The sequence below is a fragment of the Chroicocephalus ridibundus genome, chromosome 3 (genome assembly GCF_963924245.1).
Source record: "Chroicocephalus ridibundus chromosome 3, bChrRid1.1, whole genome shotgun sequence".
Classification (NCBI taxonomy): Eukaryota; Metazoa; Chordata; class Aves; order Charadriiformes; family Laridae; genus Chroicocephalus; species Chroicocephalus ridibundus.
In genome coordinates this window covers 36109793-36127062 of record NC_086286.1, presented here as the reverse complement: position 1 = coordinate 36127062, position 17270 = coordinate 36109793, and the positions used below count along the sequence as shown (strand labels likewise).

The window sequence follows — 17270 nt, the reverse complement described above, 5'->3', positions numbered from 1 at the left end:
CCCAAAGGACAAGAGCTCACTGGCAGTTTTCTTTTGGCAAAGGCACTTCCGTGAGGGGTAAGGAGGAATCTCTCCCAGTGGGCAATAAAGAACCTCCAACAGTGTGGTTCCCAGGCCTGTGTGCAGTTAGCTTTTTAAACCAATCAGTAATTTGAGTTCTGGCACTTCTTTGGACCGCCTTGAGGCTGTTCCAATGCCAGCAAAGCATGCTGCTCCCTTTGCGAGGCTTCCTTGCTAAGTGTTGCGTCCTCCACTCAGGTCTCCTGCAGGCTGGCAGACAGAAGGGTGACTAGGAAGTACACTAGAGTGAGTGTAGACCTCTGAGGGTACAAACCAACCTGCTTAGTCTACAGGGTAGCTTTTATGAACAGATACTTTCTGTTTACCCAGCTGCCTCCAGCTCCTCCTGATTTTAATTTGCTTTTATTTTTAATTTTATTTTTGATGCACTGAACCTTGATTCTGAATCCCCCTTAAAGAAGGCACGCATGAGGCACCATGCTACTTGCTTTCCTGCTGCAGGGTAAATACAGAGGGATTATGTTGGGAAGGGGGGGTGAGGAAGGCCTTGCTGAAGGGATTGTTTATGTACATTAATTGCACAATGTATTGTTATTAGGCTGTGTATCATTTTGTGTTGACTTCTCTGCTTTTGTTGTCTCTATTACCAATACAGCCCCTTTAGTTTACAGCAGTGCTTGTTTACTTTGCTTCCCACAAAATTCTGGCCAGCAGTGTGTTAGCATGGAGACAGAGAAATGCTTTACACAAATTAAATTTTCAAGACAGTCCCCTTTTAAAGGCTTTCTTGCAAGGTAGAGCACGCTCAGGGCTACCTCTAGTGTACGTGACTGGATCAGAATGAGAGGGGACTACAGAGGACAGTCTCCAGCGCTCCTCTGCAGCATGCTAGGCTGCTTTTCCACTCAAAGGAAGCGAACACTCGTGTAGATACCACGCCACAACGGACCAATAACCCACTGTTAAGACCTCACTGACCAGTGATGTTAAGTGCCTAACCCAGTCTAGGCTTAACTGACACAGTGCGTGCCAGCAGGGAGATGGCAGGATGAGAATAAAACAGTGGCTGAGAAGTATGTTACAAAACAGAAAAAAAAAAAACCAAGAAGTTACAAGGTCAAATTATTTTATTTAAAGCCCTGCAGAGGCACTTCCATCCCTAGGAGTTAATAGTAAATTCTCTTTTGCAGTTTTTGATTCTCAGAGACACAAAATGGCTACCAAACTCTGATACACTGGAGACTTCCTCAAAGCCCAAGCACTTAGATGTCAAGTTGGAGAAAAGGAGATACCTACCTCCCATCTGTTTTGTGGAGGTAGTAGGATTCCTTTGGTCCTGTAAGTCATTGTGGAGGAGAAAACATCTCTGTTTAGCTCAGCTTTGGGGACAGGTAGAGTCTTTAGGTCACAGGAACGGAACTGAGAAGGTGGGATGTATTCCAACTGGGCTGGGCAGAGAGCACTTGTCTGCAACCACAGAAGTCCTCTCCAAAAGGGAGAACATAGTGCCTTCCTGCTTCAGGCTGGATGGTCTTGACTGCATTTTTGGGTTAAGACAGCACCACTTTGAGCTCAGCTTGACCTGATTTCCACCTACAAGTGTGCTTTGATTTCTGGTTGGTCTCCTGTCCCCCTCAATTCTCAAAAGAAAAAGCTTCCCTACAAGGAGGCTTGGAGAGGATAAACAGGAACAACAACTTGAAATGCTGATCTTCACCCTTGCGGGAGGCACAGTGGCAAGAGGAGGAAGATCTCCTTGCGGGAGAGTCATTGGGTCAGCAGGGAGAATTCTGGAGTGCAATCACATCGTCCAGCAGGCATAAATAAGAGCAATCAGTAACCCCATGGCCACAGCAAGAGCAGCATTCTTGCGATTTTCCTTACGAAGTGCACTCAGTTCTTTCTCTGAGAAACAAACAAAAGCCTTGCTTGTGAATGTTATTCGTATTGCAGCTACATCTCCTTTCAAAACAGTCTTAAAAGCACAATACTACCTTGGCCATGGGCAACTCTTTTGGGATCAGTATGCAAAGCTGCTAATAATAAGATATGCTGAACAGGAAGTAAACTAGCAGGAACCCTTTCATTTGCAAACTCTTATCCTGTCACTCTCAGTCGCTGTGCTTAGGAATACTTCAGTGCCAGAGCAGTTCCTGTTTGCAAATGACCTTGTTCTGGGACCCTACTAAGGACAGAATGGGTCATTAGAATGACCTTTCCCCTAAGAGAATGAAGAAGACAGAGGGTAGAGAGCTATTTTTTACTATCTTCTAGACATAACAGCTCAGCACCTCTTCCTAGTGCCTAAATTTACTTAAATACAACTCTGGCCACCTTTGAATGTTGCAGAATCTGGGTTTCCTTGTGCCCCAGAAGGATGAGTGTGGAATAGGTCTAAGCCTGGACACCCCTTCTGTTGGGGTCTGCAGCTTTTTAGAGACAGGTCACTTTCCCTGGCCTACAAAAGAACAAACACAGATGCAAAGAGAGGAAGGAGGTGGCTACCAAAAGTATGGAGTCCTACTGTTCTCCATTTCTGTTCCGTTCCCTTTACCAGAGATGAGAACCAGATTCTTGCTAGTTCTGTTCCACAAGACTTTGCTTGATGGTATAGGTGAGAAATGAGGCCTAAAGCACTACATGGCCCAACAGCTATAATTATTTTCCAGGAAAAGGCTGGGTGCAGACTTTGTCTCCAGAGGCAGACTGCTCTTGCTGCTGAATTCAGCTTCAGTGACTGCACTAGTTACTACCTCTACAGTTTGCACTAGCAGCCTCCAGGGGGAATTCACTGGTGCTGCAGGTTCCCAAACTGATGCTGGTAGCCAAAGAGGCTTTTAGCTGTTCTTTCTGCCCCCATTCCTCAACATGGTACAAGCATTCGCATGCAATCACAGAGCAAACTGCTTGAACCTACAAGGCTACAGAGGAGGTGGTAGGGGCAGGAGGCCATATAACTCCAAGCACAGCAGTGCCAGCTTAAACTGATGGAGCAATGCCACTGTTAGCAACTGCAGTTCATGGCCTCAAGCATGTCAGCTGGAATAAACAGAGATTTAATCAGAGGCCATAGCAATGATCTAAAAAGGCTGTGTATGCTGTCTCTTCTGTTCCAGGAGGAGCAGCCGTCACCATTAGGTGAGGCTGTTGCTGCTGTCTGAGCAGCCTGTCAGACTGCTCTGTTGATGCTAGCAATGATGGCTGACTGCTGGTAAAAGGGTAGCAGCAACGTGCATTCTTGTGCCATTCTCTAGTGGTAGGCCCTTAGGGAACAGCTTTGAATCTGTTTAAGATAACTGTTAGTCTTCTGGAAACAGTCCTTTAACATGAGTCAAAATTATAAATTTGCCAGCCATGCCTCAGCTTTCAACTCTCCAGGTCTAGAACACTTCTGGTGCTTGCACTGCTGCACAGTGCTGTCAAGCAGTTAATACACTGATCAACACCAGGAACCTGAAGACACACAAAGCAGCATCCCCAGGGGAATGGAAGTGCTGTCAAACGTGTGGCAGCTCAGAGGGACTCTCATTTTAACTGTCTACAGCACATCAGTGGGAATCCCTATGCTCCTGTTCTGAACAGCCCCAGAAACTGATGCAGTGAGAAACTTCCCTAAGGAAGGTATATTTTGCTACACTCCAGATAGCACTTGCCAGCTTGCTTACCAAACCTCTATGAAAAAACAAAAAGGAAAAAAAAAGGGGGGGGAAGTGAGGATGTTAAAAGGCCACTCAAGTCAATCTGTTGGCTAAGATTTTCTGAAGACTGATAATTTGAGGTATGTGAAAGGGAAATCCTTCCCCCCTCATTAGCTGATGCTTATTTTTTTCCCTATGATAGCACAGCTCAAGCAGGAGGATCCAGGCTCCTATTATAATATGCTGACTAGATTTCCCTCAGTCTAGCTCCCTTCAGTTGAACCTAAATTCAAAGGCAGAAGTCAGAGGTGGCAGGAGCTTGAAGACGAAGCTAAGCTGCAGCACTGATCCCATCCAGCCCAGAGGGACCATTTTTAATGAAGCTCTTACCATAGTTGTCAGCTTTGGTCATTAGTAAGTTTCTCTCTCTCTCCAGTGACTTTCTGTAATGAGAAGAGGAGCTCATTACCTGCGAGGCACAACACAGCCTATTTCTTTGCTTATATGATGGAAGAGAGACTGTCCTACTGCCGAGGATATCTGCTCACAGAATGAGCCCCTCACCCTTCACTGTGGAGAGGTGACAGTTTAGAAACCCCCAGCTGTGCAAAATAAGATATGCAGCAGTTTTAGATTACTTTTTCTCCCCCCAAATGGCTTCATGTCTGTCCTTTCAGGACAGTGTCAGCGTACGCAAGTAGGCTAGAGTTTGTCAAAGTCCCCTGCTCTGTTTCCCCAGGTCGGGTAGGAAGTTCTGACACAGCTGGGGGATGGGGCAGGGTCCCTACACACACTCTGCAGGGTCCGGCCCCTGCAGTACATCTGGCTCAGTGCTGGAATGCTAATTCTTCTCACCAATTGATGCTGGGATCCCTTTGTTAGAGGTATCCAATATACACAAATTGGTTAACTCAAGGAAACAAGCTGAATCCAAGCCCAGTAACAACCAGTTAAATAGCCTGTTATTAGACTGAAGACTCAGGATAACAACAATAAAGAATAAGTCAGGCCAACCCAGCCCTTGTCTTAAAACTGCACAAGATGATTAATTAATATATAGTTTAAAATATAAATGCAAAACAAATTGCCTGAAAGCAGCAGCGTTTCCATTACAGCAGTGACGACGCGGTCACTCCTTTCAGACTGTGTGCATATAAATAAACATGCACTAACAAATTTATCTCCCAGTTCAGATGAGACAGAGCAGGCAGTAAGTGTAACAGAGTTTGTTGTTCCCCTTGGGGCAGAGCAAGAACCTGTAGGAGGAAAGAGATCCAAATCTATGTGTACAGCTAGTTAAGTAAGGAATGGCAAGAAAGCAAGCTACGTCAGAGCAACACGAGAGGAAAGGCAACTGGGGAAAGGCAGTGTGGAGTGCAGCCAGGAGGAAGTGAGAAGACAGATTTACCAACATGACTGAGCTGCTACTCAGAAACTTGCCTTGTGAAGAGAGTCAAGGGAAGAGGCTCTGAGAATGAGACACGAAGAAACCATGACAACTGAACTTCAAAATAGGAAAGCAGAGCTCTCCTTTGTATACTACTCACTTGAATCAATAATTTTGATAATGGCCCCTTCCTCCAGGGTTTTTCGAATGGTCTGGATTAGGTTAACAGAATTTCTGTTTCCATTTCCATACAAGTTGTAAAATTCAGAAAAGGCCCCAGGACTCTCTATTCCTAATTCTTTGCTCTAGGCCCTATATTTCAGAGAGAAACCATACAGATATATTCCCCCTTGTCAGGTTACCACAACTGTAGGTTTGGTACAGATAAAGAATAAAGTATCAGATAAAGAATAAAGACAGGAAACATAAGAATAATTTAGGCCTAGAAAAAGACGGTTGAGAAAAGGAGCTAGAGAGATGAAGGTCAGGAAGATACAGAACCCTGTCAAATTATGGATGGGGATATAAAACCCCAGTAAAGCTGGGAAGTTAAGCTGAAGCTGATAAGTATCAGGATGTGGAGATGTCACCACTGCTAGCATCATTTCTAACTGGGTTCTGTAGGACAGTACTGTAGACACCAGGACCAACAGGACTGCTCCATGGGCCTGTGATTGAGTTTACCATTATTGCTAGGAGCAGAGCAGTAGGATGCTGGTGACAGGAAGAATGTCCTCAAGCAGAGAGATCTGAGAATCAGCTGGGTGATCTAGGATCTCTTGCTTCGCATTCTAGAGAAAAAAGCAGGTTCTGCCTGTGTCTGATACAAAATCCAGGTCAAACTCCTTGCCTGAGTCCCAGCTCTAGAAGCCTACAGTTGCCTCTTCTATGTCAGTGACAGATTTCAGGGGAATTGTCCCTCTTCCCTTTCCCAAGAAAAGCCAGCGTGTCACTGCATCCCTACATCCAGGCACATTTGCAATACAGGCAGAGAGTAATTTCCCTCAGCCCCTTTTCCAGTTGCATCCCACCTGGATTGGCCCTCAGTAGTAGTTGCTGCATGTCTCCCCTGACTGAACCCAGGCAGCTTCAGCAAGGCTTGAATAGCAGCGTGCAGTGAACCTTTGCCAGATTCACAGAGCTGTTTCCTAGCAGACCAGGAGCCAGCTCTGCAAGTGAACTGTCAAGTTTCGGGCACTGCTTTGCTGGTTGTAATGCATGTTGGAGAGTGAGGGTGTTAGTAAAATAAAGCTCTCTCCGTATATCGCTGAACTTATCCTGGAAAGTTCCCCAAGCAAGTTCCAAGCTCAGGGAAGAGAGTCTTGTCACAGGGAACCACACATCCCCATCCCTTCAAGAGCCCTTGCTGAGTACTACACCAGGATGACAGCTAGCTGAAGTCCACAGCTACAGCTGTGAAAGGAGGCAGTCAACAATACCTTCCTTCAGGGCTGAGCTTCTCCCTGCGCAGTTTAAGATCCACCTCCTCCATGCTCTGTCTGCAGTGTGCCAGCTTCTCCTCCAGTCCATCAATCTGAAAAACAGCACAGCAGTCACTGTCATTTTCTCTCCCAGCTAATATGGATCCATCCCCACTCAGATGGGGAGGGTGGCAGCTCAGCCACTCCACCTCCTTCCTCCCCAAATCAAGGGACGAACAGCCCCAGCTCTGCGTAGACGTCACAGCACAGAGAGCCCATCGCCTCCTGGATCAGTGTGTATTATACCCCAGGCAACTGGGACATTGCAATCCCAGACATGGCCAAGCCAGCTCTTACACTCCCACTTGCGTGGCTGGCCAGGACCTTTTTGCTAAGATCTGATCCTGTTCCAGCCTGTTCTAGTTTCTTTGCATGTGGCTCTGCACGCAAAGATGTGATCTAAGACATCTTTATGCAATTAAAAGACGATAAAATGAGAGAGACGGGCCTTGGCCAAAGCCTGAGGGACAAGGTTTTGATTTAGTGCTATGAATGGATGCAGAAGTTCACAGGATGTGACTACAAAGCACTCTCAGCTGTCTGCCTGGATGAAGAGGGGACAAAGGGGAAACACTGATACCTCCTGTCTCATTTACCTAGATCTACAACACCAACAGCAGTGTGCACAGTATGCTCAAAAGAGCATTCACCACTGCCTCCACGCCTTCGACCTGCACCAAGTTTTGGAAGCAACATGTTCCCGTGCAGAAAAACAATGGTCATCTTATTGTGTCTCCTTGTCAGGTCTCCTAACAGCCACCCTCCCCCCGTGTCTTCCTGTGGAGGAGAATAACTGTGGATACGTACAAGAAGGTTGATCGACTTGTGTGCAAATGGATTGCCCAGTAGGGAATCCTACCACAGACAACAGTTCTGGGAATTGTTCCTCTTTTCTGCCTGACAACCAGAGTGTGGACATCTTTAGGAATAAAGTTTGTCTTTCAGGCTTGCTTCCAGCAGGGCAACAGTGGGACTAATCAGATAATAAGAACAAAATATCCTAGCCTGAAAGAAAATACCCTTGGTGACCTGAGGTGGCAATCTTTTTAGTTACTCAGTGCAACACTCCTGCTGTGCCTAGTTCTCCAAGCAAGGCCAAGGCCGACTAGATGGCTGGCAGCACGGCCTCTCTGTGGTGGGAGCCTTCACAAACCAGAAGCTAAGAGGCAGCGTAGTCCCGAGCAAAGTACTGAGGTGGAATGAGACACCAGCTGCCCCGGACATCAGCCTCAGAGGTGACCCAGAGCACAAACACTTCCATAAACAGTGATCTGGGAAACAAAATCAAAAGTAGTGATCCCTAATTATTGCTACTTTGGGGATCATCTCTGTCCTGAGCTCATTAGCAATCTCACACTTTCTGCTCAGGAAAGGTAGGCAAACATTATAAATAAGTAGGATGGGAGAACAGGCTTGACGTAAAGGAGAGAACGAAGCAGGCTGCCAAAAGAAGTTTAGTGAGTCAGCTGAACAGTCTCACTGCAAGGAGTACAGCAGACCTGGGGAAGGGTCTACCTACAACAAGGCTCAAATAAATCTTTGCATCTTACCAGACAGCAATTTCCAAGTCCCTTGTTATTAGGCAACTCTGCCAGGGCTGTTGAGATGCCAAGCTTCCCAGAGGCACCTGCACAGCTTCCTCTGAGCCCAAGGGGAGCACCACGGCATGTCACCTGATCCCAGAGCACAGGAATGGCACTTCTGTGTTTGGCAATGCTTGGGTTTGCCTGGATGGTGACACGGATATTTTTGAAGCATGTTAGCTGAAAATGCATTCAGTTAGGGCAAAGATAATTGTCCTCCTCCATATCCAGCTGTACCAGTTTAGAATGTTAAATCCAGCTGCTCATCACTATCTGTGATCCACTACAGCTCAATCAGCGAGATGCATTGCCCCAGTTTGCTTCAGGGCCAACTAAGAGCTTCACCCACGTCAGCTCCGACCACGCTTATCAGCAAGATAATTTGAGTGCAGTGCAGTGGAGGTGGGGTGTCCATCCGGTCCTATTTAAAAATTACTGTCTCCCTCACCAGTTCCTACTGTTTGCAAATGGCTGTGTCTCTGCTCCCTTATCTGTTGGAAACCCTCACATACACGCACAGCAAGAGGAACTTCAGCATGTGTTACCTGACTCCTCTTTAGCCAGTAAACTTATTACAATGCACCACGCCTTCTCTGGAAACACATTTAAAACTCATGTTAAATAATACGATTTAATGACAGCTTTGGTTGGTCAGCTGCCAAACCCACCACTAAATTACCCATATCATTGCACTTCCTATCCTCTCCAGGACTGCTCCTCCTGCTCAGTTTGCAGTTGCTCTCACTAGTAGATTCTCTGCCCATACTTCTGTCATTTCATGAGACATAACAAGAGGATATTCCACCCAACTCTGCCAATGCTTTTACTTTCTGCTGACTAAAAATCTCCAGATTCCACATAATACTTTAAAAGTTTCAACTGGCTTTACTGCACTTAAATCAAAACCAAAGTTCGGGTCCCCTGCTGGAGAGCAGTAATTTGCTAATAAACTACATGCCCTAGAACTGCACCATCAGCTTTGCTGAGCTGGGGGCACAAGGGACAGAAAATAATAAAAAAATAAAATAAGAAAAAGCAAGGAAGGAGGAACAGATTGCTGAATTAACAAAATATTTTTCCTACAGAATCTCACTATTTCTTTTCTTCAGACTAGTCTGAGGCATTAGGGGTTGTAAGGAAGGACAAGAGTGAGAATTCCCAAATGTTATCCATGTACTGTGCCTCAGTTTCCCTACTTCTAAATTAGGACAATACTATCTGCCTCCTAGAGGTGGCTCATTTACACAAGGAACCTCAGATGCCAACCTAAATTATGGGCAGAGCACTATCTTGATACGTCGGTGCCACTGCCTCACTTGGGATTTGGGATTTGTTCCTGCAAGCTAGGAGTCTCTCAGCAGCTCAGCCATCCAAGTAACTCTTCACTGTAGGGCAAAGGAAAGAGAGAAATAGAAAATAAGCACAGGGAGAAATCAGAGTAATGCCTGGGAATTACTGATTACTCTGTGGGCTGCTAAGGAAACTCCCAGGGGGCTGTAGCCTGTAAAGCTGTAGCACAAGAAAACCTGTAGAGCTTTGGCATAATTCCCTGCAGCAGCTCTCCAGGAGAGCAGTCCTAGAAGCACGTCCACACCTGAGCTTGTTGTGGATGGAAAGCTTTCCCTCCCACTAATACATGAGGAGGTCAGTTGAGATATGCACCTAGGCCTACTGCAAGCCCGCATGAAAACAAAGGTCCAAGCTCACTTAGCCAAACCATCACTGCACTTCACACTGACTTATCTTTTTAGTGGCAATCTCAGCACAGTGGCTTACAAGTCACAAAGACGAACCCTCGCTCTTTCTGGCTCTGCTTTCCATGAAGAGGATCCTCTGGGACAGAGGTGAAGTGCAGCACGCAGAAAGCTCACATGACAGCTCCTCAGGTTCACATGGCTTGTACCAGGGACGCAGGACTTCACGCACAGCAACATCTTTTAAGTAGTGTCAGTTAAAAGGGGCAAGTGAAACTGGTGCTTCACATCCAGGCAGCAGCTCAGGGCACACAGAGCTGCCCTTCTGCTCCTCAAGAGCCACTCCAGAAAGTCAAGTCCCAGCAGCTTTGGACACACACAGGGATCTAAGACCAGATGCCTCCCTTGCTCCACAAGGTATGACAAGGCACTGAGCCATTTTCATTGAATTCTGGCAACGCTTGCTCGCAATCTGGAGACCTTTTTAAACCAGAGAGACCTGGAGCGGATTTCAATCCAAACTGACTTACATGCGTATTACAAATCTCATTTGTTGGGACCATCTTGGGCAGGGAGCCCGAAATGGCTCACATAAAGGCAGAGACAAAGAGGCAAGGAAGCAGCTTTGCTTACAGAGTTGAGCTGGATCCCTTTTAATACATTTTGTAATGAATTAATAAAAGCTTTCTTTCCAGCAGAAAGGCTAAAAGCGCTTTTCAAGAACTGGCATCCACCCTCCGCTTTTATGAATTCCCTAATTAAGATACTGGCAAAGAGCCATATCACACATACGTCGATATCCAACAGCGTTAGGTAATGAGGTTTTCGTCTTCTGACCCTCATAAAACAGATCAAAGCCAACTGAAGAGGTGGGGGCAAAGGAAAAAAAAACCTTCCCCGAGCAGTCTTCTCATGCCTTGTCACCTGCCAGCACACTCGAGCAGTTATTTTTACAGAAGAATCAGTGGTTCCTGAATCCACAAATTTGGCTGGATTATTAAAATCAGTCCAGCAGAGATGAGTTTTGTTTAAATTCAAATGATAACTTGCAGTTCATGTACACACTTCCATTTTCGCCATGCTCTTGGAATCATTTTGCATGCTGGCAAATCGTTTTGCGGATGCTGTGCCTGCAGCGTGCTTGGAAGTATTTACTAGGCAAGCTACTACACAATAGAGGATGATCCACCAGCAAAGTTGAAGACAAATTCTGCAGATCAACCCTCTGTGTTGGTAAAGGATAAAGGGATGGATCCTACCTGCGTCTCCTCCTTCAGCCTTGCAGAGACTACCCAGTTAGTCTTCCCACCCTGCCTCAGCTCAGACCAGTGACTTTGCAGGATAGTACGCAGACGTGACCGCACGGCACCACCCACAGCTTTTTGAAAAAAGCTGTAAGAACAGCTTAACTGAGTGAAGACTATGTTGGCCTTTTCCCTATTCTTTATACTCTTGCATACACTGATCAGCCACTGCCTTGTCAGAAGCAGCAATACACGTTACAATACTTTCTCCAAACACACGCTTGATGTTCTGCAGCTCAGGCACTGCCTGAGCACAGGGTGTTCTCTTTGTATTTAATAGCCACACTTTTTTGCTTTCATGATTTTTTTTTCCAGTTGTCTGGGCCACAAGTATATTTTTAAGGGCTACAACATCCTGTGGCAGGGAGTTTCACAGCACAGCCACAGATCATGGTAAGAACCAACCCCTCCTGTTTGTTCTGAGCTTGTCAGCTGCTAAGTTTTATTTGATAGCCTTAGTTTTGTATTGACAGTGAATGTTCATTCTCTGTTTAAAACTACAAATAGCATACAGAGGATATAGACCTATTATCACGTCCCCTTGCAGTCATGTTTTCAAGCTTAAAAGGACCTGGTATGCTTAGTTGTTTCCTGCATAGAAGTTTTCCACACCTTTGATCATCCTTGTCGCTCTCTTAAGCTCGTTCCATGTTTGATATTTTGCTACAAAATGAACCAGTCTTCCCAGTTTCATTTTCCTGATGGGTTTCATCAAGAAAGTTCTGCGCAGCTCAGCACTGTCAATGGGGCTGGCTGTCAAAAGACTATGGAGCTATATGAAAGGAGAAGTGGCATGAGTTTAAACCACCACCACCACATTATGGAGACACATTTATATCAGTTTAAACCAGGTCATATCAATTACACCTGCAATTTGTAAGTGCAAGCTAATCTGATAAGTGTCCATATAGAAAATTGCATTCATTTACCATCATGACTTCAGTTAAACAAGCATGACTCTGCCTAGATTAGGCCTTTCAAAGCTAGCCATGCATCATGTCATATTAAGACTCATTTAGACAGTTTTCTTTACAATCATAACAGCTCAGAAGGTAATACTGAACCAAATGAAAGTTTCAATTATGAAATCAATATCTTCGTTGTCACGCATTTCTGACACCTAAAACACAGCCCTCTCTTCCTCTGGCTTAAAGGGTTTTTGTTTTCTTCCTCCCTAACTTCTATTCAGTACCTTTCTCATCACTGCAAGGGGGAAGAATTTTATCTTTTAGTACTATCTTTGCAGTGGGAGGTTAAGTTTTCATCTATAACACACTGAGGAAGAGTAGTTCTACAGTCCTTTCAAAAATACTGTATTCTATCATCACAACTTCTAAAAACATATATAAAAATCTAGAGATACCACAAGCCCCCAAACACTTTGCAAGAATTTGCTGTGGCAGCACGGCTCGCCGTTTTTACCACCGCTCTTTTTGCAAGGTAGACCCTAATAGCTCAACTCTCCTTGTCTGTCACATCTCAAACAACAAACACCAAAAATTCATTATTTCAACTCTCCCTGCTAGGCTTAGTGAAGAGAAGCTTGGACAGTCTGCACACTCCCCTCTGGACTCCCTTTGGAGAGTGGTTATACTTGGGTTAGAGTGCCCAGCAATGTCTGTTTCTCTAATGAAAGCCTAACTAGATGAAATAAACCAAAAAACTACTATAAACCAAACTCCCATTCATATGACGCAGAAGGACACGCATCTTTACGCTACTGGCTGATGAAGCATATATAACAAGACCCAAGTTCTGTCCCTGGTCTTTCTACCATGGCTATCTTGGTCTGCTGCACATATGCTCATCTGAAAGACTTCAGGACAAACAGGTGACCAGTGGATTGACTCTGCCCCATTTCAGCCATTTGTTAAGAAGGTTCAGGCTTTTGCCATCCCCAAAGTACCCACAACCCACAGACTTGAACTACAGGCTCTCCACTGCCTCCTCCAAGTCAGTCCAGATAGCACTGCCCAGGGCAGGAGCCAGAATTAAGTATGCTTCGGAGAGACCTTAACTAAGCTCAGATTGTTAATGCAAATAGAAAGCTTAAATGAAGCTTACCAGCAGCCCTCCTGCCACTCAGGAGATTACAAAACACCCAAACACAGCAATAAAAAAAAGCAACTTGATAAGGAAGGCACACTCTTTAAAAACCAGTCCTTTCCCCTTCTCCTTGCTGTGATTTACAGGCCCCTCACGTGCTCGTTTATCACTGTGTTCCTCAAAAGCAGCGGCCTGTGCCCAGCACGCTGCTGGCTTCCACCACCGCACACACAGGCCGGGCTGCGCACAGGTTTGCTGGCGAGGGGCAAGAGCTCGCCGCCGCAGCAGCCGCCATGGGCGCAGGCACTTACTGCCTCTCCCTGCACTAGCTCGAAGGCTCAGCGGGAGCGAGGGCACCAAACGCCATCCCTCATCCAAAGGCATGGGACGAAGGACAAGCACCGAACTTTCCAGTGCGGGCTGATGCCACCTCAGCCTCCTCTGCCACCCTCGCACGTTAAGATGGCGGCCGGGCCTCCACCAGCACAGCGCAGCCTGGTCAGCGCCGTGCTCCTGAGCCCCCGCTGCCCCGCTCCTCCCCAGCACCCACCACTCTCTTACGAAACGCCTCGCTCCAAGCCAAGCCCGAGCCGGGCGCCGCCACCACCGCCCCCCCCCCCTCACCTCCCGGGCCACGCTCAGCCCCTCTCGCCTCCTGCCCATGGTCCCCGGCCCGGCAGCGGTCGCGCATGCGCAGGCGGCCGCCGCCGCGCCACCGCCCGAGAGCGGCCACGTCCGCGCGGCCGCTGCCATCTTGGTGAGGGGCTGCGCCGTGGGGCGGCCGCCATCTTGGTGAGGGCGCTGCTGCCTGATGCCGCTTGGGGATGGCGGCGGCGGTTCCTCAGGCCGTGTGAGCCCGTTTTGGCATGGTTTGAAGACAGCCGAGCGCCTACGGCAGGGAGCCCTACGGCAGTCAGAGCGGCGCCTGCTGCTTTGTGCGGGTGCTGCCCGCAGTTAGCTCTGCCTGCTCCAGCAGCGGCAGCTGAGGGACGGCTGGGGAAGGACCAGCAGGCTGGGAAGCTGCAGTGGGACCTCTTGGACCTGCCTCTCACCCCCTCGGAGACCCCTGCTCCCTCGGGAGGAGCTATTGGAGGGGGTTCCCAGTGTGCTCTCTGGCCAGGCACGTCCTCAGGGCCTGTCAGAAGGCAAACCTGGGCTGATCAGTTCGTTTTCCCCCAAGGAGAGCCAGCTCCATGCAGCTTCGAGCTTCTGCGCTGCTCGGGCCACTCCAGCCCAGCTCTTGTATTGCTGGGGGCCAGGGCTCGCCTAGGAAGAAGGTGATCCCCCAGAAAAACAAGGCACCGACAGGACCACTGTTTTGCTGTGAATTAATGATCACTGAAAACTTCAGGTTGTCCTTGGGCCTTCTTTCCCAAACACTAGCTTTATGCTAAAGCAGATGCAGGAAAAGCCACCTTCTTGACCTACCAGGAGGCAGCGCTTTGTGCACACTAGCCAGTTCATTGCAAGATGCTAATCAGAACGTTACATATGCATGGTAGCTTTTGTCCTGACCCAAGAAAGCTTTTTGTGAAACACTGCTATCTTGTAGAAAAAAAAAAAAAAAAGGCAAGAAACACCACTGAAATGCATCTGTTTTCAGGATAGGACATGACTGCTACATGACAGAGAACAGAAGAGCTATTTGCTGACCAAAAAATGGAACATTGGGCAGCAGCAGCATTTATTAGACACACAGACTGAATTTTCATTTTAGCTAAGTACCCTCTGCTGACTGAAATTTTGCTAGGATGGCAGGAGTGCAGATGCCTGTCATTGAAGGAGTGATAATACTGATACGTACTTTGTGTGTTTCACTTTTCTTTCAAAAAAACCCCTACTTTTTTTTACTAGGGGAGGTGGCACGTGTTGGTAACACCATCAGTCTCATTTTCTGTCTGGAGAAAATGAGGGATAGCTGTACTTTTCTCTGCTTCCCAATCTGGTACTTGACTCGACGTTACAGAGCCTACACTGCTGAACCCAAAGGAGCCAGAACTCCCACCTCCAAGGTGAGACACAGATAACTGTCTTCCTAGCAGAAGCAGCTCAGTCAGAAGGCAGTAAAGAAACTGAGTAGGACCCAGACAGCAGCCATAGGAAAGCACAGCACCAGGGGGAGAGAGAAAATGAAGAAGTGGGAGAATGTTATTTTTTCCCCCTTTAGACTTGTTTGATGAGTGTAAATACAATCTTAAAATGCATAGAGGTTTGAAGAAAACCCATCTGTTATGGTTTGCAATGGGATGAAATAGCCATCAGTTCAGCAGAAAGCATTTTCTCCTTTACAAAGGTGAGTATTGATTCAGGGGAGGACTGTCAATTCTTACATACACGCTTCAGCACAGAAAGACATACTATTTTGCAGGCAGATGAGCGTCACCTTTGTTGTCACATCTTTTGGGAAGACAGAAAAGGGGAACTGGTTCCCCCCTCACAAGCAAGCCACCATTGCAAGTAGCAATTTTCAGTTCATGTGTTACTCCTCCTGGCCCTCCTGAATACATTAAGCTGATGACCTCATTATGCCTGTCACCTGGTCTTGTGTCTCCTGGTTCTGCCTTCAGCTGGCACCCTCTCTTCAGCCTTTCCTGTGTTACATCTTCGTTTCTTTTGTAATGTCATTCAGGTCATCTATGTGCTGACGCAAGAAATAATAACTGTTCCTTTTCTTCAGCAAATTTATAATCTTTTCCTCCTTGAAACCTAAAGAACAGATCTGGAAGTTTTTCACATACAATGACATCAGCTTCTGTATGTTAGAATATCCACAGACATGAGTATGAATTTGATACTCCATATCAAGTGGCTGCTGACTGGCCACAAGCATATTTAAGCTGGGAATCAGAAGTTTCTAGCTGTGAGAGCAATCAGGGTATGGAACGAACCTTGCGCAAGAGGGGTGAGAGGAAAAGAATGAAATAGTTTTTAGTAATGTCTTGAATGGGATGGTCTAACACAAAGCCTGTAAGAGGAAGGTGCAGGATGTGATGATGTACAGGAGAACACCAAATAACATACCCAGTAACAAGACTGGATAAGGCCCTGGTGAGACCCTGCTCAGGGTCTGTGATTAGGCTGTCCCTGCTGCATTGGGGGTCAAATCCCTGCTGCCAAAATGAGTGATGAAGTGATGTTAGAGAAACTAAAAATTTCGCAAGTGTCAGTCTGAAAGGAACATTCATAAGTCACTCCATCTACATGCCCAGAAGCAGGATCAGATACACTGACAACACCCAAGCAGATGTTTGCCTTACCTGCCCTTAACACATCAGGGATGCTACTACCTCCTTGGTACCTGTTACACTGCTCATAGACTGATAGCTGGGAAGGTTTCCCTCCTCTTTATAACCTAATTGATCTTGTTGCACCTTGACCTATTCTCAGGAGATATCAGGAACAGTTGATCAGCACCTTTCTTATAACAACCTGATATATTTGAGGTTCATCATTCCCTCTTCTGTTTTCTCCCTGCTAGACTCAATCCGCTTCTTTCAACACGATGTGTTTTGCACCTCTTACAGTGTTTGTTACCTTCCTCCAGTCCAAACTTAGACTAAGCCTGTCTTACTAAACCTCTCTAACTTGGGGGTATTGAGAAAGCAAAAAATCACCTCCCTTGTCCTATAGGCAGTATGCCCTAGTAATACAGCCAATAATGAAATTTGACTTTTTATGCAATACCTTCACAGTGGTGATTCATATTCGGTTCATGGCCCTGTAATTCCTCAATCCGTTTCCTCAGTGCTGTGGTCTAGCCAGCTGTTCCCCATTTCTTTAGTGATGCATTTAATTTTTTCTCCTTCTCAGTGCAAGATTTTGCACCAGTTTTATGGAATTTTAGCTGGCTGATTATGAGCCATTTATCCAATTTGTCAAGATAATTTTTTTTCCTATCCTGCCTTCAGTCTTCCAAGCTATTCCAGACTTGGGGCCAGTCATGTATTTTATAAACATACTTTATTTTGTAATCTAAGTCATTGAGAAAACTAGTTGGTAGATCTGGCCAGGCAGTCCTGGGACTGATCTCTGTAAGTCCTCCTCGTCTGACTGCAGACTACTGATAACTAGTTTCAGAGTGCATACCCGTGACAAATATCATACAGGATTTTTTCA

General features: G+C 46.4%; 1 protein-coding gene across 2 annotated transcripts; it reads right to left on the bottom strand.

Annotated features, from left to right (window-relative positions):
- Positions 1-837: 837 nt before the first annotated feature.
- On the bottom strand, positions 838-13852 carry CCDC167 (coiled-coil domain containing 167). Of its 2 annotated transcripts, XM_063328704.1 has the most exons (5): positions 13779-13852; positions 8078-8254; positions 6486-6580; positions 4050-4102; positions 838-1926 (listed from the first exon to the last, which is right to left on the bottom strand). In XM_063328704.1, exons 1-5 carry the CDS (start codon positions 13815-13817, stop codon positions 1823-1825), a joined length of 468 nt encoding a protein of 155 aa, XP_063184774.1. In that variant the 5' UTR covers positions 13818-13852; the 3' UTR covers positions 838-1822. The 2 variants fall into 2 exon arrangements, with proteins under 2 accessions (XP_063184774.1, XP_063184775.1); XM_063328705.1 differs by lacking the exon at positions 8078-8254 and having other exon boundaries at positions 13779-13831.
- Between the last annotated feature and the right edge of the window lie 3418 nt (positions 13853-17270).

Coding starts and splice junctions, on each gene's coding strand:
- CCDC167 (XM_063328704.1), bottom strand. CDS start 13,817: ATGGGCAGGAGGCGAGAGGGGCTGAGCGTGGCCCGGGAG. Junction 8,255..13,778: donor GGCTGAGCGTGGCCCGGGAG/GTGAGGGGGGGG, acceptor GTCACCATCCAG/GCAAACCCAAGCATTGCCAA. Junction 6,581..8,077: donor GACTTGGAAATTGCTGTCTG/GTAAGATGCAAA, acceptor GCTGTTTTTCAG/ATTGATGGACTGGAGGAGAA.